The sequence below is a fragment of the Mirounga angustirostris genome, unplaced genomic scaffold, assembly GCF_029215605.1.
Source record: "Mirounga angustirostris isolate CCGP_5_RB_7025 unplaced genomic scaffold, mMirAng1.0.hap1 SCAF_8, whole genome shotgun sequence".
NCBI classification, from domain to species: Eukaryota; Metazoa; Chordata; class Mammalia; order Carnivora; family Phocidae; genus Mirounga; species Mirounga angustirostris.
The window spans coordinates 108,616,919-108,643,815 of NW_026991716.1; the positions used below are offsets into that span (position 1 = coordinate 108,616,919).

Consider the following 26,897-nt stretch of genomic DNA (forward strand, 5'->3'; position numbering starts at 1 on the left):
CCCCTGCTTGCATGCTCAATCTCTCTCTCAAAGAAATAAAATCTTAAAAAAAAAAAAATCAGATCCTTGTATGATTATTTAAAGACACACAGGTGGGGCACCTGGGTGGCTCAGTTGGTTAAGCGACTGCCTTCGGCTTAGGTCATGATCCTGGAGTCCTGGGATCGAGTCCCATGTCAGGCTCCCTGCTCAGCAGGGACTCTGCCTCTCTCTCTGACCCTCCCTGCTCTCATGCTCTCTATCTCATTCTCTCTCTCAAATAAATAAATAAAATCTTAAAAAAAAAAAAAAAGACACACAGGTGAAGATGGATCCACAATCAACCATCATCCATTAATTAAACCAATCCCCAAGTCAAATATTTTCAGGTAAATGTATTATATTTCCTATTGATGTAAAACAGGCACCTCAAGCTTATTTCCCCCTCCCCTCCCCATTCCTCTCAGTCTTCCCCATCTTTGTTAATGGCAACTGCAAACTTCCAGTTGCTCAGGCCAAAAATCTTGTAGTCATCCTTGACTCCTGTCTCTCATACTTCATATCCGACATCTTAGCAAACCTTATGAGCAGTATTCTCAAAATATATTCAGGATTTGACCACTTCTCCCCACTTGTACTTCTGTCTTCTTGGCCAAATTCTCCTCGTCTCTTGTCTAGATTATTGTAGTTGGCCTTCACACTATCTCTTTTGTCTGTGTCTACCCTCCAGTCTATTCTCAACACATTTGTACATTCAATATGTAGAACATGTATGCCTTGATGTTCTCTTAGCCCACAGTTGCCAAACAATTTGCCCTCAGACACGAGGGACCTGAAACAAAAATCAGTTCATTCCTCTCAGTGCCCAGTGTCTCTCTGCCTTTTTGGACACTCCTCTTCTCTTGCTTTGAACGTTGCTGGAATCACTTGAGTAGCTCCATTCTTCCAGTTGCTTCCTTCTAGCACAGCATCCATCAGAATATTTTCTAAATTATGACCTGGCTAAGTATTTTCTTGCTTGTGAAAACCTGTTTTCCCTCAGAATTACTCACCAGCACGTTCACCTTAATCTCCTGCACTTGTATCCCATTATGCCAACCATTTTTACTATTCCAACTAAACTGAGCACAGCTTTGGAAATCTGTTCATTTTTTAAAGCTGGGTTAAAATGTTATCTCCTCTTCAAAGTCTTCCCTGATACTCCCATCCACAATCACAGCAATATTGTTTCTTTAGCTCTAGTCTGTGAGATTTGATTTTCCCAGCATAGACCTTACACAGTCTAACTGGGAAATAGGGGGATATCTCTTACCACTGGATTTTGACCTTTTTTATGAGCTGGGGGATCTAATTTTTTATCTTGTATCCCCATTGCCTTAGTTCAGTGACTGATTTATATTAGTGGTCAATAAAGATTTTATTTTAATTTCTGAGTCCCTTAAAATGTTACCATAACAAACCAAAATCTAATTGAGCACCATGATAACCCTAATTCCAACTACTTTCAATCTAAAAATCAGGAGTATAACCTAGACGTCTGTTGAATCTCCATCACCTTATGTTCTTCGTGGCAGTATACATGACCACTCTAACTTAGGTGTAAAACCTCTTTGAGTTTCAGAAGAATTCACCCACACCAAGCATTTCAAGCATTTAATAACCAAACTTGTTGGGCAACAGTAAAATAGCACCTAGTTCCTGCCATCTTTCCAACTCTCTTTTTCTCTACTTCTTCTCCCTTTGCCTTTAGAACATGTTTCTCCTCTTTTTGCATTAGAATTTTTAAAATTCTCTGTAAAGCCTTTCTTCTAGCCAACATGCGTGGCCCATAGGAAATCCTAACTTAAGTAGGCTATTCTAGATATTTTCTCAGCTAAGATTTTCTTGAGATTCTCAATCTAGCTGGTAAGAGAGGAATATTTTCTTCTTGTTACACCTTCTGCTGAGAAACATATTTGCAGCATTTTGCCAGTTTATCATATAAGTTCTCTCTCCAAGCATGGGTAAGAGGAAGGCAAACGTGCTATTTATCTGTGGTATTGGTACTCAAAGTCTATCTATCCATACTCCTCTCTCCCAGGCAATGATTCTCAAACCTCAGTGTGCATCAGAACCACCTGGTGGGCCTGTTTAAAACAGACTGCTGGATCCCACCCTGAGTTTCTGATTCAGCAGGTTTGGGGATAGGCAGGACTTTGCATTTCTAAGTGGTTCCCAGGTGATGATGTTGCTGATAGCTGCCATCAAATTAACAACTGACGTGTTTTTAAAAATATGTTTAGGCCACACCCCAAATTAAATTCAAATCCCCAGGGATAGATTTTAGGCCTCAAATTTTTAAAAATTCCTCAGGTAATTTCAACGTGCAACCAAGTTTTAAGAATCTGTGCCCTGTAGGATTGAGTAAAACTCCTCCTATGGCCCTGTTAAAGTAGTTCTGAGGAAGATGCCTTTTAGGGATTTGAGACCATTTATTTTATATGTAATAATTTTTCCCCCTGGAAGCAAATAAGATCAAGAGCTGGTGATTACTGGGAATTATGCTTAAATAAGAATCTGTGGGTCCCTTCCTAGAAGGTAAGTTGCACACTTACTTTGGGACTGTTAATACTTGCATGTTGCCAAAAGCCTTCCTTTGTTTAGAAGTCGTTTACTTACATTTTAGGAAGGAAAGAAGAAAGGGAGAGTAGGAAGTGGAAAGCAGGGAAGGAGGAAGGACAAAAGATTTGGCTCAAATGTGGCAAATGCACTGTGAACTTACATCACCTCTGCTTCACGAGTTCTGCCCAAGAGAAGTAATAAATGGGGTCCCATTCAGAAATGCGCAAAGCTGGGTGACAGGGTGGCTTCAGATGGCTAAGCATCTGCCTTTGGCTCAGGTCATGATCCCGGGGTCCTGGGATTGAGTTCCGCATCAGGCTCCCTGCTCAGTGCAGAGCCTGCTTCTCCCTCTCCCTCTGCCATTCCCTCTACTTGTACTCTTCTATCTCTCTGTCAAATAAATAAATAAAATCTTAAAAAAAAAAAAAAAAGGGCACAAAGCCACGTAATTTACAAAGCTGAAGCCTGGAGCAGTGTGGATGATATCCAGGTCTTGTTTGGCCTTGTATTTGGAGTGGAATAAAAGTAGAATGAAAGATTTTTTGGTATCTTATGATCTCGATCTCATGCAAACAAAAGAATTAAATTAAGTACCAGCCCAAGGAAGGAAGGCATCCCTAATTTTGGTAGGCCCTAGGTTAGGCTCCTTTTGGAAAACTGTTTCTATTTCAGCCAGTTGCTAAGATATGGTGAGAGTTGTTCTCTAGCCTAGCTCAATCAGGCTGCCATATTACCTCTGTCTGGAAATGTATGGCTTTTGATTATTTGAATTTTCGCAGCATTAGAGTTTAAGGATGGCCAGGACAGAAGGCTGAATCTCCAGCCCATTTTCCTTCACATTTTTTCTATGCACAGAACCTACTTCACAGGAAGCAAATTAATAGGTCTAGTTTATAACTAGGATTTCAGGTTTGTTTGGGGGGAGTTTTTTGACCAGAGGACAAGCTCTACTTTTCTCCACTTCTGGAGATCTTGAGTCATATTTAAATCAACTGCAGCTGCTTAAGTTTGAACTGGTGCCGTATCCTATCTTGTTCAATTTTGTTTCCTGAGAGCACCCAGTGTTTGTTCTCTCTTCTCCTCTTCCTGGATTATCTTCATTTAGATTGAGGATACTGGAGACCCTTCTGGCATTTCATGAAATTAGAAGTTGGTCAAGAATGCTTACCATAGTGAAGTCCCCATAGTTGTTATATAACTTGTTCCAATAAAACTTTATTCTCCAAACTGTTCAAAAGCCTCTTGTTTTTTACTCATTGCAAAAATCTTCTAGTCTTGGGACACCTGGGTGGCTCAGTCTGTTAAGCTTATGCCTTCGGCTCATATCATGATCCTAGGGTCCTGCGATCGAGTCCACGTTGGGCTCCTTGCTCAGCGGGGAGGCTGCTTCTCCCTCTGCCTGCCACTCCCCCTGCTTGTGCGTGCTCTCTCTCTAGCAAATAAATAAAATCTTTAAAAAAAAAAACTTCTAGTCTTAATACATATGCAGAGAAGTTTCCTACTTGGTGCACAAATGTCTATGGCTCTCTGTGATACCCAACCCCTTTTCAAATGTTAGATGCTCAGCCTGAGACAGATGCATAGACAGTTTTAACGTTACACATGACTTCTGCTGCTGGGATCTGTTAACTCTCTACTCATTTCCTTTCTTCACTGACCCTGCCCTAATACTCTCAACAGTATAAGGGCCTGTTATAACAGAACTTAAGATTCTCCTACTTTCGGGTCCTAACTATCTAGGAGTGATTCTGGTTTTCAGTCATCATCAGGCTAGACCAGAGACTCAAATGCTTACATAATAGTAATCTCACAGGAGGAGCCAAGTTTCTAAGAAGTCTGCCCTGGTGGATGAAGCATGGATGAAGCTTTGGATCAGTTCCCAGAAGATGGACTATGAACTTCCTTGCCCCTTCCAGTACAAATTAAAAAAAACAAAAAACAAAAAACAAAGACAATTGTGAGTCTTTACATGTTAGTTTAAATACCAACTTTCAAAGTCCATACTCTCTTGCTGCTCCTTAAGGACTTTAGTAAGCTCAAAAACATGGAACAGCTCTGGTGTGACTTCTTCAAAGGCAGTTTAATTGATCTCACAGATAGTTCCACACTAACCCTAATGGCCTGGCCTGTGCAGGGTTAATTTCTACTTCCCCAGACCATGTAACCAACAGTTTGAGATTCTTGATGTACGTGACCTCCTGCTCATTTCTGGAGTGGAGAATCAGTGGGGATTTAGTCATGAACCTTAGCTTTAAGGAAGCTAAGGACGCTCATGTGAAAAATCAGTGAACCTTGAATTTGGGTTCTTGTAGGCCATGTATTCTCATTTGATATCTCTGCACAGCATCCTATTAATCCAGGCATGAAAATCACCACCTCTATGATATCCCCTATAAAGTTACTCCATTAAAATTTAATGTTTGGTAATTCTGACAAGCTTTGGGGATGGGGCATATCAAATACTGCACATCATTCCCCTAATATTTCATTGGTTCTCTGTCCCACCTTGACCTCTCTTTTCATGTTTCATACTCTTACCCCTTTTGAAGCCTTGAGGCCAAGAGACATCTGCTCCTCGGAGACTCACTTTATTGCTTATCTTTTTTTTTTTTTTTTAAGATTTTATTTATTTATTTGAGAGAGAGAGAATGAGAGACAGAGAGCATGAGAGGGAGGAGGGTCAGAGGGAGAAGCAGACTCCCTGCCGAGCAGAGAGCCCGATGCGGGACTCGATCCTGGGACTCCAGGATCATGACCTGAGCCAAAGGCAGCCGCTTAACCGACTGAGCCACCCAGGCGCCCTTTATTGCTTATCTTAAGTGGACTTAACCAAGATGTCTTCCTAACAGACAGATTGCTTGGAAATTTTACTTGTTTTTTTAAAGAGAAGTCTCCTTAAATTCCATTTATTCGCCCCATACAATATGCCAGGTGTTTTATTAAACACTTTATGTACATTATTCCACTTAATCCTAACAGTCCCTTGAGGAAGGCAGTATTACTTCATTTTAGATAAAACTGCTGTCAAAGGAGGCTAAGAAATTTGCTTAAGAGCGCATAGATTGTAAATAGTGGAATTGAGATTTGAACCTAAGATTGACATCACAGCTTATGTTCTTAATCATGGCTATGAAGTATGGAGTTTGTTCCCAGCACATGGTGCTTGGAATATGTAGTACTCTTGTACTTTGTGCAATATTATAGTGGGATGCAAAATAAACTGCTCTCAATAAGGCAAAAGCAATAATGTATATACATAGACTATGCAAATTTTTAGAATTTATGATATGCTACTTATTTTATGTGCTACAAAATCTGTGCCAGCGTGAATAGTTAGAAGCAATTTCCATCATTGTTTTAATATAGAGTTGGCTGTGGACTGGGCCTGTGAGTCTAACATCAAAACCTCCTAATAACTGAGTAAATTATTGAGGACGACATTGTGTTTTCTGTGAGGTATAGAATGAACCGTTCAAGAGCTTATTCTAATTGGCTTAGAAGGCATGTATCCTTGAAAAAGTATTGCAAAAATACAAAAAGTATAATAGATATTAGATGAGTGGCCCAGATTCTCCAAGCTTGGAGTGGCTAGAGAAGTCTGCACGGAAAAGATAAAATTCCAGTCCAGTTTTGAAGAACTAGGATTTGAAGCGTTCTTAGAAAAAGTTGGAAGCACGTTCCTGGTGGGAGGATCGATGGGAACTTGTTTTACCGCAACCTGCTACTGAACACAACACGCCCCTCACACCAGCTACTTGTACTTCCGCATTTCAACCAGAAAGTGCCTCGCAGCGGACGTAGCCCCTCCAGCAGCGTCCCGGCTCAACGTATCCGTGTGAGGAACCCAGGGACAGCACCCGCCTTGCCCAGCTTCCGCTTCCGGCCGTTCAGGCTCCGCCTCAGCGGAAAAGGCTGTGTGCGGGAGGGGGGAGAAGAGGTGGGAAACTGCTCGCGCCGCGCAGGCGCACCGTAGGCGGCCGCAATGGCGCTGTCGTGCACCCTGAATAGGTATCTGCTGCTCATGGCGCAAGAGCACCTGGAGTTCCGCCTACCGGTGAGCCCGCACTGCCCTCCGCAACTTCTTGACGGGAGAGGACGGCACGGTGGGGGCTGGTGTGCGGGCGGCGGAGATCTCAGCTTCAGCAAGCAGGGATCGGGTGTGTGTGCTTGTCGGGGATATCACGCGTCCCCAGTCCCTCGGTCCCTGGGAAGGATCCGAGCTCGGCCGAGGGTGTGTGAGAGAGAAGTCCAAGACAGACTCTCACAGACTTGCCAAGCATTTTCATTCATTCTTCTGCCCATGCATCAGGTATTGGAGTTAGGCAGGTGAATATGACCCGTCCTCTCTCTCCAGGAACTCTTGTCTAGCGGAGAATAGAGACAGCCAACAGAAATGCTCAGTGCCGTGTTTTAAGTGGCAAATATGCAGGTCATACCCCGTGGAGGAGGGTGGGATTGCTGGTGGTGGTGGTAGGTGGCAAGGGTTAGATGATGGAGAAGTTGGGAAAAGTGTTTCATTCATTCAAGAAACATTTTCAGAGTACTTGTAATTACATGTGCTGGACGCTGGGGATATGGAGATGGCAAAGACTGTTTCTGTCTTCAGGGAGCTTACTATTTAGGCTAAGGTCCGAGCAGATGTATAAACATTAAGAAATAACATTTGTAAGTGCAATGGTAGATGCGTAGGGAAAAAGGAGAGCATAGAAGGGGAATCTAATCCACCTGAGGGGGTGAGGGATGTTGGCCTTTAAGATCGCTTGCATGAGGATATGACACTTGAACAGTAACTAAAGTATGAGTAGGAGTTAGCCAGGCCAAGGATATAAATAAATTAGAATTATAATTCAGTATTACTGGATTATGAAATATGTAGCTGAGTGACAAGAAGAGAGCAGGAGAGGTAGATAGGGGCCAGAAAATGCAAAGCCTTGAATACTCTGGAAGGGAAGAGAAAATGTATTTAGCTTGTAAGGGAAATTTACTGAAAGAGTTTTAAGCAAAGAAGATTTTTCCTTAAAAATCACTTTGGCAGCGATAATGAGGATAGATTTGAGAGGAATAAGTCTGGAATCAGAGGCCAGTTAGGAGCCTGTTGGAATAGTCTTGTTAGTAGATTAAGAAGGCCTGAATTAGGGTAGGGGTAAAAGAATGGGATAGACTGGGAAAATATTTAGGTGATGAAATCATCAGGACCTGATGATCGAATATGGGGGGAACAGGGGCCAGTCAAGGATGACTCCTGGGGTGCATATAAGCGCATCTCCATTTAAAATGTAGAGCACAGGCAGATGAAAGATTTAAATTTTGGTTATTATGAATTTGATGTGTGTGTAATATCAAGTGGAGATGGGTGGGGGGGCAGTGAATGAATATAGGAGTATGCATGGAGTAGGATAGAGTGGTCTGGACTGGTAATAAATGTTTTGGAAGCTTCTGCATTTGAACTAGGAGAGAAAGTGAAATTATTCAGAGAAAGCATAGTATCGAAAGAATGGTGGGCCAAATACAGGAGCTTGGAAGCATTGGTACTAGGGGGAAGTGAGAAAAGAGGAGGTAATAAGGAGGATTGGCAAGTGTCAGAATAGAAAACCTTTGGGGGCACAGAAATGAGGAGGGTAAAGTTTTAGGAATTTTGCTATAACTGTTGTGTAGAGTTTTGGAGTGGGGTAGTAAGCTAGATTGCTTGATTTAATGGTCACTGGAAAATGAGGAAGGGGAGATAGACTGCTCTTAACTAGAGCATAAGAAGGGAAAGTAAGAGATTGGTTAACAGTTTGAGGGAGGCCTAGGGTCAGGCAAAGTTAAGAGGCTGAAGAGAAGGGGAGAATGGATATAAGGGCATGGTGGGAGGTGTTGGCCTTTCACTAGAAGGGGAGAGTGGGTAGAGGAGAGTTAGGCTGGATGTGGGGTAGCTGCCCGAGGGTCTGTTTTCTAGGTTATGAATGAGTCAAGGTTGTTTTTTGAGAGATCAGGGACCAAGCAGTTGAGTGGAGAAATTGGGAAAAATAGTTAAATTTGAAATAGTCATTGAGAGCAAAAGAGGGAGCTGACAAGTTAAAAATTGAGAACACAGGTATTAGAGCAATGCTGGAAACCCAGCTGAGGGTGATGATCATGTATTTGTAATTGTGCTGAGATTCTCCGATTTTTTTCAGTTGTGTGCAATTCACTGGCCTCAGGAGTTATGAAGGAAGACTGTGGCGTTGATTCAGGATTAATGTTTTGCTGAGCAGGTGCATTGGCAAGATAGGGGTGTAAGGGCATAGAGTGTCAAGGAGAAAGTGATATTTTAATAGATCTTAATTGATAAAGAGCTGTTTTGTGGGTAAAGAGGACTGGAAAGCCCACTTCAGTGAGAAACAAAAGCAAGTGTAAAGGCATGGAAGGAGTTGATTATGGTGTTTTGGGGTGTGGGATGTGTGGGGAGTGAGGATGAAGTAATGGGCAGTGGGGCTAGAGAGGTGGGTAGGATCAGAGTTTGAAATGTTTTGAAACCATTGCAAGGAATTTGGATTTTATTTTAGATTTAATGGGGAGCCATTGACTCTTCTTAAGTCAGGAAGTTACCATTTTTTTTCTTTTTAAACCAGTGGGTGACTAGTAATCATTTGTGTTTTAGAGGGAGAATTCTGGAGTACAAGAGAAAGGATACTGGAGTGGAAACAAGCCAAGGAGGGTGTGTGCCTCTAGTCCGGCAGTGCGGTGTGAATGGAGTGGCTAGGCTGCAGTCTTCAGAATAACATCCCTAATACTTGGACATTTTACCTGTTTCTTCTTCTTAAATTATTCTTAGTGTTTACCCTGGTGCCAGTTTAGTCTCCCAAAAAGCTCAGTTCTCTTTTACACCCTCATTGTCCCGAGGCTGAAACTTCTTAGTCTGGCATTAGCCCACCATTGCATGGTTCTTTGCTCTGTCTCCTCCCACCTCCCACCTCATTCCGTGAATGACGCCCTCAGTTTTCATGCTTTGGCCTGTGCTGCCTTCTGCCTAGTTGGGTCTTCCCTATTCCAGTCTTCATTCTATTGATTTTACATAGTCAATATTCATTGAGACTTATCTCAATTTATTGGGCTTATTTTTTTACTTGATTCTTTTTCAACTCTGCAATTTCCTTTTTAATGGGTTTTTAGTCTTTGCCAAAATTCTTATGTCTTTTATCCCCTTCAGTATAGAAAGCATAGTTAAGTATGACAAACTGTAGAAAGCACACATATTAAATATGATAAAAGAAGTCCTGTGGGCCTGTTGTTTTTGTGTATTGTTTCTCTTGGGTCTTTTTCCTATGTGTTATGGCTTATTTTTTAAACCTACACTAGATATATTTGGAAAGTTATTTGAAGAAATAACATGAGGCCTCGGGTGATATAAATCCTCTTGAAGTAGGATCATTAATGATCTAGGATGACTTGAACTCATTTCCAGGTATTAAGTTTTGTTTCCGTTCTGATTCATACATGTTCTTCTGGTATGTAGCTTTTGGGGATCCCAGTCCAAACTGGGTGGTTTATCAAGCCATCTTTCTTTTCCATGGATGGCCCAATATTCTTTTTTTTTTTTTTGATTATTTATTTATTTGAAAGAGAATGAGAGAGAGAGAGAGAGAGAGAGAGACAGAGAGCACGTGCACATGAGATGGGGGAGGGTCAGAGGGAGAAGCCGACTCCCTGCTGAGCAGGGAGCCCGATGTGGGACTCGATCTCAGGACTCCAGGATCATGACCTGAGCCGAAGGCAGTCGCTCAACCAACTGAGCCACCCAGGCGCCCCTGGCCCAATATTCTTTTTGTTTTTCTAGCTCCATTAAGCTGTCAAAAGGACCATCCACCCTCACAGCTGCTTTTGGAATTGGTAAATACCCTGGGAAGCAAGTGGCTGCACCTTGGGATTTCTGGCTTCTCCTGAAGTTTGGTTTGGTAATTCTTGTAATTGCTCCAAGCGTTCAAGCAGATGCCAGGTTTTTCTAGTTCTCAGCAGAAGGCTCAATCTGCATTACCTAGTTTGCCATCGCTATAAGTGGAAGTCCTCTTTCATCTGCAGGTTCTCTCTGTATTCCAGGTCTTAAGTCAGTTTCCATGAAAACTTTTCTTCTGAAACTGAGGTAATCTTTTCTCCCTTGAACTCTAATATAATACCTTTTTTGCTTTTACTTCTTTAAGAGCACTCACTGTTTTACAGCTCACATTTCAGTTACTAGGTTGAATGTTTTGTTCTATTAGACCATAAGCTCCCTGAAGATAAATATGTATTTATCTTTACATAGCTCACTGCCTTGTACATATTAGTTTCTTAGTTAAGTATTGAGAGGATCCCTTTGGGGAAGGCAATCGAGAGGACAGTCTACACTTTTGAGTCCATCTACTGTTTTAGAACTGCTAAGCAGGAAAACTGTAATGAGTAGCTGCCTTTATGATTTAAAATGAGAGATTAGAAATATAATGTGGTACTGTTTTACCTTTGTAGAGTTAATCAGGGCCAGTTTTAGTTGGTGCCTGCCTTATTGTACTAGAGTTTAGACACCTGGGTTTCATTGCTAGCTCTGAAACAATCTAAATGGATGAAAAATTGAGTGGCTAAAAGAACTGAAAAGCTCACGTGAATTAACGCACGAGGCCTGCCCCAGATCACGTGACCGTTTCGGTTACCGTCAGTATTTACTGATAGACCATGCAAGTTTTTGGTCTGTCCATATAATTCAACTGAATTTAGCCCCTTGTAAATCCAAGGATTAAAAAGAAAAGATTTGTTGCCCTTCTCCTAGTTGGGATGAAAGGGGATTGGAGGCACCCAGCAGAGGGTACCTATCTCTGATTGGGTTACCTCCTCCATAAGACCTACAGAGAGGAGTGGGATTCTACCTGCTTTATGTTATTTGAGGATACAGAATTTGTTAACAGTATATATTGTAAAATTTGTATCGTCTTGTATTTATCAATACAAAGTGATTGCTTCATAGAATATAATATTATCTGAACAGATTTCAACTTTGCATTCCTGATGTTTTTAAAGTAGCTATTGTGTTCTCTTTCTAGTTCTCTAACTTCATCCAGAAAGAAGAGGTTAACTTACTATAACTTCTGTTTAATAAATCCACAGTGATGCTTCCTGGTTAATCACTTATTTCTTGTCTAAACATCCTCAACTTACCTGTTTAATAATTCATTTTATTTTTATTGATCAGTTGTCAGATTTACTAATCTATAGTTTTTGTCATCCATTTTTTTCCAAAATCAGGGCATTTTCTGAGCAAGTCTTTTGGCAGCCTTCTTGTGTAAAATTTCTCAGAAATTACTTAACTGTGGTTGTGACTGTAAAATTTTTTCAGAACCTAGAGTTGTAACTTGTCGGGTGTTGAAATTTAAATGCCTCAGGTAGGTTACTTGCCCACTCTTAAAAAAATCTTATTATACCTATATCTGTTAGTAGACTTTGAATTCCCTGTGTTAAAATATGTTCTTTCTATAATATTTTCAATGTAGGAAATAAAGTCTTTGCTTTCACTTTTTGGAGGTCAGCTCATCAGTAGTCAGGAAACTTATGGAAAGGTAAGTTGAATTTATATTTTTCATTAGACTATGTGTAGTATATTTATAAGTAGAATCTTCGGGAAGAGAAAAATGGCAAATCTTAAATTTATATTTGTGTGGTTACTTGTTTCTGTTTCTCAGGGCAATTGAATAAAAAGGTTATTTTTGGAAAAAAGTTGTGGTTTTGGAATGTCATTTATTTCCAGTGTTCAATTAGTGTACTAGTTTTAATTTTTAACTCAACACTTGCACCACAATTGGTATCTGTCCCTTAATTGAAAAAAAGGGCTGTTTTGTGTTGATGAGGTATGATTAGAATTAAAATTTAGGATTTAGTGGAATTTCAGACTTACATTGGGAATTATTTAAGCATTTGAAATTGCAGATGTGTAAGATTGTGAATTTATGAACTTTGTATTTTGTATTTGACAGTTTATCAGTGTATTAGAGAAGTTTGGGAAGTAGAAAAAGTCATTCATAATTCTTCTTCCTTCATGTGACTTATAATTTGAGGGTACTGCCTTCCAGTCTTTTTCATATACTTTTTTTTCCCTTTAGTTCTAATACTACTTATGAACTTCTTCAGTCTCTTTTTCACTTGATAATATTAATATAGGCACATGTTGCTACATAGCCTTCATCACTAACAGGGTTGTATAATAATTTCTATTGATTAGTTCTATCATTATTTATCTAATGATCTCATTTCCTTCAGATTGCTTTTAAATTTTTCTAAAAAAAAATAATACTGAGATAACCATCTTTTTTCTGTTTGGATTATTTTGAAATTTTCTTTAGAGTAGTGTAAATAATGGAAGAAGAAAGACTCACAGGGAGGATTTCTTCCAGAAGATGAGAGAACTTAGTTGAAACAAGTCTGCTAAGGTTGGACTTGGACTCCTAATTGACTTTCATATACTGAGGGAGGAGAAAAAGAGGGAGAGTATAGATATAATTGGTTGAGGATGATGAACTGAGGTCAGGGTTCTGTTTTGTTTTTCTGTATTCTGGCAAGGGGCTATCTGGGTGGAGAAGAAAAGTTCCTGTAACAGGGGTGCCTGGGTGGCTTAGTCAGTTAAGCGACCAACTCTTGATTTCTGCTCAGGTCATGATCTCAGGGTTGGCAGATTGAGCCCCAAGTCTAGTTCCGCACTCAGTGTGGAGCTTGCTTAAGTCTCTCTCTCTCTCCTCCCACACCCATGCACACCTCTGCATGCTCTGTCTCTCAAAATAAGATAAGATAAAATAAATTGTAAAAAAGTGCCTATAATCTTGATGGTTGAGACAGAGGATTGGTAAACACCTCTGATGCACCTGAAACTTTTTCCTTAGATAAAATAATAAAAACTAATGATAATATAATATACCCTATTATTTTCCATCATAGTTATTTCAAAGAGTTCCTTTTCTACCCCTCAGGTGGCCACAACTACCTAAAAAAAGAGGGATCATTCAAAGAAATACATTACTTAGAAGTTAAAATAGCTGTATTATCAAGAATGATTATTAATAATAAAAAATTCTGAGATTATACTTTGGGGTAAAATATGCATTAATTATTTTGGTCAAAATACACAAGGCAGTCAATACAAAATTAATCTTAAGATTAACCTTATATTTGCTGATATTTGCATTTATGGTCATTTATAAAAGTGTTCTGATGTTGTACTCTATTATCCTAACAGGTTACCTATTAAAATTATTTTTTTTACTATTGGAGCAATTTTTATTTTGGTTAGAGTCAGATCAGGTATTCTTACATAAAAGTAACAAATAGGAATCTCTCCTTATTGACTTCTTGAATGGAAGCATATGAGGCCGTAAAACCAGTTACAAGTTGTATATTGTTATTTTTTTCAGTCTCCTTTTTGGATTCTTAGCATTCCCTCTGAAGATATTGCCAGAAACTTAATGAAACGAACAGTGTGTGCCAAGTAAGAGAAACTTACAGTGTTTTCCTGTAGATTATATACTGTACTTCTCATACTACTCTGTCCTTGTATATTGGCGGAGAATTAGAAGGGCTTAGTTGTTGTGGGGAGCTCACTTTAGCTTGCAGATACATGAATTTGCCACTGGGTGGTGGTGGTAGAACAGGGAGTTCTCTGCTGAAACTGAGGGTGAGGGAATCTTAGTGGTGAAATGCATAAACACTTCTTTTGGGGTAATTTTTTTAAACTTCTATATTAAGCAGGATTATGGTATAAGATGTAAATGCTGTTATTACATAGGATAAATGCCACATTTAATTATAACCAAAGTATTGAAAATCTAAAGATGTTTTTGTAGAGGGCTTTAGTTGGATGAGCAGATATGTGTGAAATGACAAAAAGTGCAGACTGCCATGAAATATGTTTTGCTGTTTTGTTAGAGAATGAAGTCCTGATTATCATATCTTGTGTGGATTACTGTAATGATGCTGTTCATAGTTTATCCTACCTGTTTTCTAGATTTTATCATTGCTATCTTTTTTTCATTTCTTCCTTCTTTCCCTCCCTCCTTTCTTTCTAATCTTTTAAGTTGAAACTTGCTAATGGGTTTCACTCTTCAGCAAAAATGACTATCAGACAGAAATATAACCGAAAAAAAAAGTCTCTTGAATAATCATTACTTTTGATTAGTGTATTAAAATTTATGGCTCTAAGAGTTATTTGATTTCAGCAGATAAGGCTTATTAGGTTTAAAATAGCTATTTGAGGACCAAGAACTTGTACACTTCCTTCAAACCTCGTATCTTTTCCTACATTTGCTTAATGGTATAATTAATAATTATGTAATGATTGTATAATATTATATAATTTCCTTGACTACTTTTTATTTTCTGTATATTTTGAATAGCTTAGGTTGGGTATACTGTCAGTGATAGCTAAGTAAGGGTGGTATTACTGTAGAGGTCCTCTGTCTATAAATTTAATAGAAAGCAAAGGCGGAATTCATTTTCAAATGATAAAACTCACAGTCCTAATTGTAGCATTAATTGTTTTGGAAATAAAATAGACTATTATAAGCATGGATTGAAAAGTAACTTAAAATTTTTTTTGTGGTAGACTAGGGACTGAAAGTTAATTTTGTTTTGTTGATTTATCTTTAAAATGGAATATCTTCAGCATACCACAAAAAGAGTGAAAAATATAATAAACCCCTACGTATCTACCTTGTTAGATCTCAACATTTTGAGATACTTGCCACAGTTGTCTTTAAAAAAAAAAAAAGTGGTTTACAGAAACCGTTGACTCTGTGCACCTTTCCCAATTCTGTTCCCCTCCGTCCCCAAAGGATAGTTTCTTAAAGAATTTTTGTCAAAAAAATTTCGTTATTACTTCCATAATCATTAAAATATTTGAGATTATTGTTGATTTTATATTAAGTTGATATCCATGCTTATTTATATAGCACCTATGAGAAATGTGACAGCCTATATAAGCTTTATAATCTCTAAATTATGGATCATAATAGTTAAGTCATATATATGAAAACTTTACTCTGAAAATCTAAATCATAAAAGATATTATTATAAATTAATGTTCCAATTATAGCTGAAGTTTTTGGTGTTGTATGCCTAATTTTTATTTTGACTATTTAAAATATAAATTTATTAATATATAAATTTCTGAAAAAGAGGATATGGAGTCATATTTTGTTGATTCTAGGTTATCATTACAAGCATTAGTTCCTATGTTATACTGTATAATAGTTCGTTAGGGATAATTATGATCCGTTAAACTGCCTTTCCCTGAATGGCCTGGGATTTCTCTTTTCTTTTTTCTTTTTTTTTAATTTTTGAGAAGCACTATATTATAGTGCATGTAGTCATGTGTGTCGTCTGGAGTCTGATGGATTGGAATTCTAGCTTCATTAATTACTATATGACCTGAAAGAGTCATTTTATCTCATTGTGCCTCAGTTTCCTCATTGGTTCAATTGGTGATGATACTGGAAGCTACCTCATAGGGCTCTTATGAGGAACAATTATGAATCCATATTAAATGGCTTAGAATAGTCCCTTGTACTTTGGTTATATAAAGTGTTAGCTTTTATTATTTTTGTTTTTTAAGGTTTTCCTTTTCCAGAGGTTGAGTTATATATGCTTTCCCTCAGCTTAAGCTTCCAGGAGTCTTCTCCCTTAGGTTTCATGAAGGCAGTGAGCTTTGTTCTGTTGTGTCTTAGTGCCTAGAATAATTTCTGGTATATAGTAATACTTAATAAATATTTGTTGAATAAATGAATTCATCAAGCTTATTATAATTTCTAAACATTAAGAAAAAATCCTGAATACATGGAATTTGGGGACATCTATTTTGAATAATTGTGTTTGTTGCTTTTTACTCTTTGTATATTTGTATAGCTGAGGTCACCCCTTTAGTGATGGCTAAATAAGAGTAGGATTACTATAAAGGCCCTTTTTCAATAAATTCAGTAGAAAGGAAAGGAAGATTTTCAAAGGATAATATTCTCAATCCTAATGGCAGCATTAATTACATTTATAAAGTAGTTTGAATTTAGATGCACAAAACTATGCTACTATGTAGATTTGGGTTCCATTATAATGAATTCTTGTTTGTAATGAAATTTGCTTGTAATTGTTTAAATGTTCCTTGAAATTGGTGGAAGCTTGAGGATTTTTTTTATAGTAAGAATTTTCTTTTTTTATAGTGGTTAGAAAAGTAACTAACAGCTACTAAATGTAGTAAGTAATAGCTAAATATTAATTGTAACATTTTTAGCTGGTCATTTTTGTTTTATGGAGAAGACAGTGGAAAAATTGGATTTGCGGCAGCTTGTCACCCATTTTACTAAAATAAATGATGTTACTGCATCATTTGTATTCTAGTATAAAAATATAATAATGAAGACTTGGAAAAGTCTTGACTTACGTTAAATTTCCTTCTGTGTAAAGTTAAACTTCTCTGTGATTTGGACTTATGTTTATTTTTAGGACACATTTCTCATTTATAGCTTAGAAAATATAGGCAATAATTGTGTAAGTGGAATAAGAATAAAGGACTAGGGAAGTAATTGTTACATATTACTGCATGAACTGGTTTCGTTACTGAGGTTAGTACTGATCATTTATTTTCTAGGTCCATATTTGAACTGTGGGGTCATGGAAAATCTCCGGAGGAGCTGTATAATTCTCTTAAAAACTACCCTGTGGAGCAGATGGTGCGTAGTGAAATGTGTTTTTTATAGGTATATCTACAGATACTGTAGAATTATGAAGCTTAAAATAATTTATTTGCTTTCATTTTAGGTTCCATTTCTGCATTCAGATTCTACATATAAAATAAGGATTCACACATTTAATAAAACCTTGACACAAGAAGAAAAAGTCAAACGAATAGGTGTAAGTGAATTTAGCAAACATGAAAAAACCTGTGAGAATAACGTGGTCTGCTGCTGTTGATACGGAATAATTCGCGATTCTGTTCAGTGTTTATTTGGTAGCCCTAATGCTGATACCAAACTTACAAGAGAGGTATTGTTATATAAGCCCTGTTTTTCCTTTAACATTCTGATGGGACATGAGAATCGCTTTTATTTTTTAGGCACTTGAGTTTCTGCCATTTGAAGGGAAAGTGAATTTAAAGAAGCCACAGCATATATTCTCTGTTTTGGAGGATTATGGTTTGGACCCAAACTGCATCCCTGAGAATCCACATAATATTTATTTTGGTAGATGGGTAAGCAAGTGTTCTTTTTACCGATTTCAGGTTGTTTCTTTAAAAGTTTAAGGTTAGGGCGCCTGGGTGGCTCTGTAATTAAGCGTCTGCCTTCGGCTCAGGTCATGATCCCAGGGTCCTGGGATCGAGCCCCGCATTGGGCTCCCTGCTCAGCGGGAAGCCTGCTTCTCCCTCTCCCCTCCCCCTGCTTGTGTTCCTGCTCTCGCTGTCTCTGTCTGTCAAATAAATAAATAAATAAATAAATAAATAAATAAATAAATAAATAAATCTTAAAAAAAAAAGTTTAATGTTAGACCTTTGTATAGGACTCTTTATATGTAGAATTCTAAGACAACTGAAGACTCAGAATTACTGTATGAATTAAAATGAGTGAAAATACGTGGTTCTGTGTTTTGTTTTGTTTGTTTTTCCAGAGATTCCTGGGAAGTGCAAGAGGCTTGCTAGATAATAGGGCCTAGGTAGGAGGTGGTGTACCAGGAAAAAAATAACATAAGACTTGTCAGAAAGTCTGGATTGCTTTTTAAGCAGAGAAAAGGCAGAGTGCTGTGGTAGTTGAGGGATCTAATTTGTGGAGTTCTTGAATCTGAGCTCATATTCTGAAAAGAAATAAAATTATTGCAGAGCAGTCCTGCTCACTTCCCTAAGGGTAATGGAAGCTGGGCTTATGTTACAGGTTATTGTTTTTAGGAGAAAAAAGAGGTGGGTAGAGTTTACTCACCACCAACCTCTGGAATTATTGCATTCAAATTCAATTCAAATTTAATTTGAAAGGTCACAATAAATTACAACACGCTAAAAAAAATACAAGGTATTTGTCCATAATTACCTCAATCACATTTTTTTTTAAAGGAACAAGTTTAGAGCAATGGTAAGTGGAAAGATGTTTTTATCATCAAGATACTCTGGTTTTATTGTGAATGGTTATCTTCAATCTGTTTTATACAGTTAAACTAATTTGAAGAATCTTTCATCTAGATTGCAGATGGACAGAGAGAGCTTATTGAGTCATACAGTGTCAAAAAGAGACACTTTATTGGAAATACAAGCATGGATGCTGGTTTATCATTTATCATGGCCAACCATGGAAAAGTGAAAGAAAATGATATAGTCTTTGATCCATTTGTTGGAACAGGTATTTTTATTTAACTGTTAAACTAGTGCATAGGTGTTACTTGTTTATATTAGTCAAGGTCATAGTAATGTTTTTGCTAGAAGATTAGTAAATTTGTACAGAATAATCTTAATTATCATGAGATAGTGGCTAAGAGACGACCACATATTTGTGTAATAGCCCAGTACGCAATACTTGTGCCACTTCAAGAATGATATGATTTAATTTTGTGGGCTTTTTCCCCAAGTAAACCACTAGGTGGAGGGGCATACCATACATTGCAATACTGTGTACTGTGGAAATGTTGTAAAGCTATACAGTTTATTTAAATAGGAAAACTTGGGTGGAAAAAAGGCTTGAGTGACAAGGTAAAAAAAACATGTTCATCATTTAACATTGATAACCATATACTTACATGGAAAAAAATGGGTAATATGTCTGATCTTTGATTTGGTTTGTAGAGGTTTATAAGTTAAGTGTGAAGATAAGGAAAGTGATGTAATTATCAACGGGCTAGAGCCTGGCTGCTGAGGCTGCAGTCTGTGTTTGTACACACTTGATTAGATGTCCTTGTAATTAACTTTGTGTAGAAGTCCTAAAATTCCACGTTTACCTCCTCTGATTCCATGAAGACATTTTCCTGCTTTGCCCCATTTTTTGCTGGATCTTACTCATACCTAGGGAGCATATTTAGGTTTGTCTGGCTAAATTAATTGTGATTCAGATTGTGTTGGAACAAATTGTGTTTGTGGTTGGAGTTTCTCCCTGTAGCTGTCCTTACCCATCAGAAACTTGGGAAGCAGCGTTGCCACAATAACTAACACTGTTGAACTAAAAAGAAAAAAACTTCCTGAGGAGATTATGGCACAGAGAGAGGTTATGTGACTTGGCCAAGGTTATACAGTGTGTAAATTTCATGAGATTCAAACTCAAGCAGTCTAACTCCAGAGCTCCTGCTCTTAACTACTATGCTAGAGCTGTCTCTTTCTGCATTAGGATCTGTCGGCCAGCTGTTATACCATATACTAACTTGAGGAATGTGACCACATGTGATTAGGAAGAAATAGTCAGAAATAGTCAGTCAGTCAAAAGACTTCTGATTGTTGGAATGATTTTCTGTGTTTGTTGTTGAATTAATCTGCTAGTGAGTTTCTCTTCTCCCACTCCACCAGTGTCTCCATATATCCCACACCCAATATTCGACCTATTTGTTTCTTTCCTATCCTCCTTATCCTTAGTGCCTCCTGCAACTTTTTAAACTTTTATTGGAAATAATGCCAAACTTATAGTTAAGATACAAGAATAAAAATAGAACAGAGAACACTTGCATGTACTTGACTCAGATTAAACTTGTTAACATTTGGCCTCATTTACTTTATCATTTGTTTTCTTTTTATGTTTATTTACATAATTTTGTTTTCTTTACCATTTGAAAGTAGGTTGCATCCATCCCGTCCCTTTACCTCTCAAATACTTCAATATATATATCTTAAGAATGAGGATATTCCCTTATATAACCACAGTACAGTTTTCAATGTTAGCAAATGTACTATTAATACAATACTTTAATGTTCATATGACATTTTTGTTAATTGACCCACTGATGTCCTTTATACCATCTTTTTTTCCTTTCCAGTCTAGCATCAAGTATTGTATTTTGTCATTGATGTTTCTTTGATTCATTTGATATGGAACAAGTCCACAGTCTTTCTTTTTCTTTTATGAAATTTGCACTTTTGGAGAACACTGTCCCTCCTCTCTTTATTTTTTATTCAGAATGTACCTCATTTGGGTCATTTATTTCCGCATGATTAGATTCAGGTTATACATTCCTGGCTGGACTACTACAACAGTGATTTTGTGTCCTCCTCAGGGCATCTGCATAATGGTTATCTGCCCCTCATTGGTAATATTCATTTTGATCAGCTGGTTAAGGTGGTGGGTGATTTTTCCATTCCATGATTGCTATTTTTTCCTCATTGCAGTTAATAGGCAGTCTGTGGGAAGACTAAGCAGGATGTAAATATCCTGTTCTGCATCTAAATTCCCCTTCAGCCCTGTCAAGTTCTCAGGTTTGGCATTCATTGATGATTCTTGCCTGAACCAGTCTTCACTTTGGTCACAAAGGGATGATTTTCCAATAATAGTACTCCCTCCACAATTACCACTTGACACTCATTCTATTATAACCAAGAGCCCTTTTTTCTCTCCTATGTATTTATTATCAATATAAGCTTGTGAATTCCCCCTTTTTTCCCCTGAGTGGTCTATAATTCATTACTTAATTATTTGTTGCTCAAATTGTCCCACGTTTGCCAAGTGGAGCCCTTTCGCACTGGATCTGTCTTTGTGACCTGTTCCTGTCTTTTATTTTTGAGGACTTTCTTACTTTCTCGCTCATCTTTTACCTGCCCAAACCCTGGAATCAGTCATTTCTCCAAGGAACCATTGTTTCTTTAGTGGGGAATGGTATTAGAGACCAAGATCTGGGTGCTAGGTATCTTTATTTCTCGACCCTTTCAGCAGATAAGCTAGGACATTTATGTGCATATGTGCACAATATGCATGTAAATGTGAATGCACGTACACATATCCCTATATATGTACTGTGTGCACATGCATGTGGATATACACAGATATTGTAGAAATTGTGAATTTTCATATATACTACAAATTCTAGTCTATCCTGACAGATTTTGTTCTTGCTTATCCCCATTCCATTTTTACATGTGCCTTCTTCCACATTGAGAATCCTGTTTTCCTTAACCATCTACGCATTTATTCTTTTGCTCATTCCTATAATACCTTTAAAATAGTTTCAAAATTGCTTTGCACTTACCACCAAAAGGAAAGCAAAACAATACAAAAACTCTATTAAAAGGATATGTTTTAAGGCTATGTATTGAGTTCTCTACCCCACCTAAAGGGCAATAAAGTCAAATATGTCAAATATTGTGCTTTCTTCTTTTTCCCCCTCATTTAAAAATCAGTTCAGAGTTCATTTTTTTCAGTTTGCCTTCAGTTTTAGACTTTTACCTCCTTCCATCCTCGTTGATATATTTTTAAATATGTAGAAGATCAGTTTGCTTCCAAAAGTCAACTGTACAAGAGGTATACTTAAACAAATATCACTCCTTTCCATATCGCTTCCATCCTCCTCCCCCATCCCTTTTCAATAACCAGCTTCTTTTTTAGTTGATTCTTCTTGTTTGTGTTTTTTTTGTAGTGATAGGCAGATATATGTACATTTTATTTCTACTTCTTTCTTACACCACTTTACTTTTCTCACTTAATAGTTTTTCCTGAAAATCACTTTCTGTTAATTCATAGGTATTGTCTTCATTCTTTTTATAGTTGTAGTCCATGGGTGTATATACTATAATTTATTCAAACAGTCTCCTATACTTGGACATGGGTAGTGTCCAGTATTTTAGAGTTACAAATAATGCCTGCAATGGATAATCTTTTGTATATATACTTGCATAACATTGGAGATACGGCTCTAGGGTAAATTCTTAAAAGTAGAATTGCTGGTTGAAGAATGTAGGTATATTGTTAAACCTTGCTTTACCAGGAGAGTTTATTGTCAAGGTTTTGAAATGTTGCCAGTCTGTTGGATGAAAACATTATCTCAGTGTAGTGTTATTTTGTATTTCTCTTATTATAAGTGAAGTCTAATAACCTTTTATATATATATATTTAACATATAATGTATTTATTTCAGGGGTACAGGTCTGTGATTCATGAGTCTTGTGTAATACCCAGTGCTCATTACAACATACTCTCCCCAGTGTCCATTACCCAGTTAACCCATCCTCCCACCCCCCTCCCCGCCAGCAACCACCAGTTTGTTTCCTATGATTAAGAGTCTGTTATGGTTTAAGAGTCTCCCTCTCTGGTTTCATCTTGTTTCATTTTTTTCTTCTCTTCCCCTATGATCCTCTGCCTTGTTTCTTAAATTCTGCATATCAGTGAGGTCATATGATAATTGTCTTTCTCTGATCGACTTATTTTGTTTAGCATAATACCCTCTAGTTCCATCCACATCGTTGCAACCTTTTATATTTTAAGGGCCATTTTAATAATTTTTTTGGAAATATTTTTCATGTCTTTTGCCCATTTTTATGTAGACATTTCTTTATTTTTGGAAGTACTTTGTATGTTAGGGAATTAGCTCTCCCTCTCTTCCTTTTTTTTTTAATGTATGTGAAGATGTGTACATATGTATATTACATGTGTGCATATGTGTGTATATATGTATATATACACATAAAAAAACAAATATTTCCTCCCAGTTTGCCATTTAGTTTTTGACTTTGCAAACAGTTGCTTTTTGCCATGCAAAAGTTTTCCCTACATCTAAGTTATAGAGGTATCTAGCTATGTTATTCTTCTAGTACGTTTATAGTTTTAGTTTTGTTTCCTTTCGATCTCGGTCTGTTTGGAGTTTTTTTTTTTTAATTATTATTATTTTTTATTATGCTCAATTAGCCAGCATATAGTACATCATTAGTTTTTGATGTAGTGTTCCAACGATTCATCAGTTGCGTATAATACCCAGTGCTCATCACCACACATGCCCTCCTTAATATCCATCACCCAGTTGCCCCATCCTCCCACCCCCCTCCCTTCTGTAGCCCTCAGTTTGGTTCCTGGAGTCCAGAGTCTCTCATGGTTTGTCTCCCTCTCTGATTTCTTATATGCTGTGAGGAATGGATCTATAATTTCTCTTTTTACCAAATGCTGAACCTTTTATTAATCCTTAATTTGTTCTTGGACTTTAAAAATTTTTTCTGTGAAGTGAGAATTCTTTGATAAACATACAGGTACATAATCTTAATATGTACACATACATGTAGACAAGACTATAAAGTCTAAAAATAGAGTTCCTAGCATAGGTAAAATTTCTTTCCCTTGATGTATATGAGGTTGGTTGTATTATGAAATGCTAACTGCCACAGCAATCAAAATATTGATAACCTTCAGTGTGAGTAAAGGGCAAGGAGGCTTGCCCCTAATTTGCTTTAGAGCAGCTCCTTAGAGTGGGTAGTAGATCATGGTCTTGTGACTGTTTACGTAGGACAATTAATTGAAAATTGCTAAGAAGAAGATCTTTGCAAAGATGCTGCTAAAATATATTTTTATAATTTGTAGTTTAAGCATAGCTTTAGAACTTTAGTTTTTGGTGCTTTTGTTTTGAGATTGGTGATATAATTGTGAATAGACACAATTTTAATGTATGGTTTGTCCTTTTTCTTGGGCCTTTTGTCTCACTGATGGGTAGTACCTTCTGAAGGATTGGGGAAATACTAACCTTGTGCCCTCCTCCATGGCCATAGTTTTTCAACAAATATTTTTGATAGTATTTTTTCCTTGTTTCCTTTTCTAATATTTAAAAACAAAGTCAAGTATATCCAATCCTTTTCCATTTTAAAGGCACAAAATTGAAGTATATTAGTTTCCCAAATGTTTTATCCACTGACTTCTCATGACCTGTGATTTTCTCAAGGTTATAGGATAGAGTAGAAAGCTTCTGGGACACTGAGAGGAGAGATGTAATCTTTTCCTGCCTAAATGCCTTTCCTTTTTCTTTAGACAGTCTGCTATTGTCTAGAATGACATTATGAGCTGTAGAAACATAACTTTCCTTTCCATTTTAGTGAATACATTGGTTTTCATTTTAATAAGATTTTTAAAAAAGTTGCTTATCTCCATTTTTTTTTCCGAGGGAGAAGATACCTATCATTGGGCCAGCTCTAAGTAGTTAGGAAGTCCTAGTGTTCTAATATGAGCATGGCTAAAGGATTGATGAACATGATATGTTGAATACCTATAATGGTACAGGCCTGCCTATGATATACAAGAGTTGTGAATGGTGTGCAACTCTTATTGAATGTGCAGCTTTACTTAATTTAATAACAAATTTTACTTGTTTATCTCATTGGTAAGCTAAGTGTATATTTATTTCAGTTGATGCTGACCCCAAAGGAGAGAGAATGGTATAGAGAAAAGAACAAATAGAGTGAGTTTTAAATCCTTAATCTATTAGTTATTATGTCACTTTGGGCAACATTCTCAACTTGTCTGGGCCTCAGTTCCAGCATTGATAAAATGGTAATAGTAATATATTGTGAGGATTAAGTGAGGTAATATATGTATATGAAATTCTTAGGAAGTTGCCTGACACATGGTAGACATTCTGTAGACTGTAATGAATATCATTATTATTTTGTTAGGAACTTAGATGCCTTTTTGGTGAAAGATGTTAGATATAGCCAATATTGAATGGTGATGATGAACAATTTGGCAATGAACTCATTTTCTAGTCCCTTCTTTGGCTGATTTCCAAGATACTCATAATTTGCAACTGTTGGCAAATTGTGACAGCAGGCAAGGAAATCGAGGGTTAAAATTGTAAACATCTAATTCTTTGTTTATAATGAAAATAATTGGTACAAGTAGACACATAGCCAGTTGCTGTAGGTAGCTGTGATATGATTTTATGACAGAGGTCCATAGATATTCCTTTTCTTCTTCCCCTCTCTAAAGTGAGTCAGCTATTTTAGTAATTGAGGATATATCCAGGAGACCATTATACACTCCTTGGCTGATTCTACCTTTAGATGAGCCATAGTGTAAGGAAAAGAGTGCGGCTCCTTTTGAATTTTACCATCGCAGAATGATAGACAAAGGTGTCAGGTGTTGGGAAACTGACTGTGCTGGTCCTGGGAGGAGACTGTGGGGGAGGAAAAGAGGCAATTAGGAGAGAGATAATTGATCTCTGAGGTCTGTGGAATAGTTTCTGCTTCCTTCCCATTTTTGTCCACAACTCTTTGTAGTCTCCTTTTCCTGAGTTTCATAGTTTATCTGGTAAAATTTCTATTACAGTATCCTTTTGCTCAGGCCGCTAGTGTAACTTACCTGAGTTCATTTGGAAAAAGGATAAAGTAGATACAGTAGTCCATTTTTCCTCCTTTTGTCCTCTCCTTTCAGCAAAACCAAAGCCCACTCTCTCATTTCTACACTTCTGTAAGGCTTTTCACTTAAATCTCTAATGATGAAAATCACAAATTAGTTTCTATATTGTAAATAAATTCCACTTATTGTGTCCTTTTGCCTATAAGATATTGCCCTAACCTTAAAGTGGTTACTATTTAAGTAAGGAGAAATTAGAACACTGAGTTTGTGGTATTTGTACACTTGATAGCATAGAAATTGGGTGAGTCACATTACCTGCCCCTTACCACTTCACCCCTCCTTTATCACCTCTTCTTCCACCAGATTCAGGGAAACTCCAACTGAGGTATAACTAAATGCAAAAAATGCTTCAATTTAATTGAGAAAACAACTAGATGATTAACAGCGATTAGCCAGTGATCAGTTCAGAAAAGCTAATTTATAATGACTTTATTTAAAACTTTGAAAGCTTAAAGGGGACAAAGTTAACTAACAGATGTAGTCTAACAGATTATTCATCTCCTTTCAGCAGTGTACTCTAAATTGGGTCTTCTCAAAACTCATTCTAACCAAATGGATAAGGTTCTGTTTAAGGAAGCACAGGAAAGCTTTTCTGTTCCCCTTGACAACTAGTTCTTCTAGGTGAGTATCTGCCTTAATTGGCAGAATTGTAGTAATTCCTCGTAATTTGGGTGAAGTGATTTTGTGAGTATTCCAAGTCATCACAATACAGTATCTTTCTTAAATATGGATGGTTCCATTTATAGAACAAGACTAATAGGGTCTTACTTAGCTTCCCTCTCACACAAATGCTTCTTGAAGTTAGTATGAGGGAACTTAGGTTTTGGTTTCTGCTGTACTTTTTTTAGTCCTCCATTCTCTTCTTCATGGACTCCAGTAGTAATAGTCAGTTACAGTATTTTTCACAAAGTCTATTTATTTAAGTGCATGTTCCCAGACTGTGTTTTAAATGGCTATGGAAGGAATACTATTAATTTATAGCTCTTGGCCCTCTGGAGGCACTACCCATCTTAATTTTAG

The 26,897-nt window shown here is 37.3% G+C and overlaps 1 protein-coding gene across 7 annotated transcripts in view; it reads left to right on the forward strand.

The window, feature by feature from the left end:
- The first annotated feature begins 6,352 nt into the window (after window positions 1–6,352).
- TRMT11 (tRNA methyltransferase 11 homolog) overlaps window positions 6,353–26,897 on the forward strand; it is a 54,856-nt gene continuing 34,311 nt past the window's right edge. For 2 of the 7 annotated variants that reach the window (XR_006788990.3, XM_054505551.2), the window contains exons 1-7: window positions 6,508–6,634; window positions 12,060–12,125; window positions 13,968–14,041; window positions 17,189–17,270; window positions 17,359–17,451; window positions 17,654–17,788; window positions 18,764–18,920. Coding sequence is in view for 6 of the 7 variants with exons in the window: in XM_054505551.2 (XP_054361526.1) it covers window positions 6,563–6,634; window positions 12,060–12,125; window positions 13,968–14,041; window positions 17,189–17,270; window positions 17,359–17,451; window positions 17,654–17,788; window positions 18,764–18,920 (679 nt within the window). In the remaining variant the exon portion in view is untranslated. Of the gene's footprint in view, window positions 6,635–6,700; window positions 6,890–11,905; window positions 11,952–12,059; window positions 12,126–13,967; window positions 14,042–17,188; window positions 17,271–17,358; window positions 17,452–17,653; window positions 17,789–18,763; window positions 18,921–26,897 lie in introns of those variants that run through there. The other 5 variants (XM_064598081.1, XM_045865501.2, XM_064598082.1 and 2 more) reach the window with 5 other exon arrangements.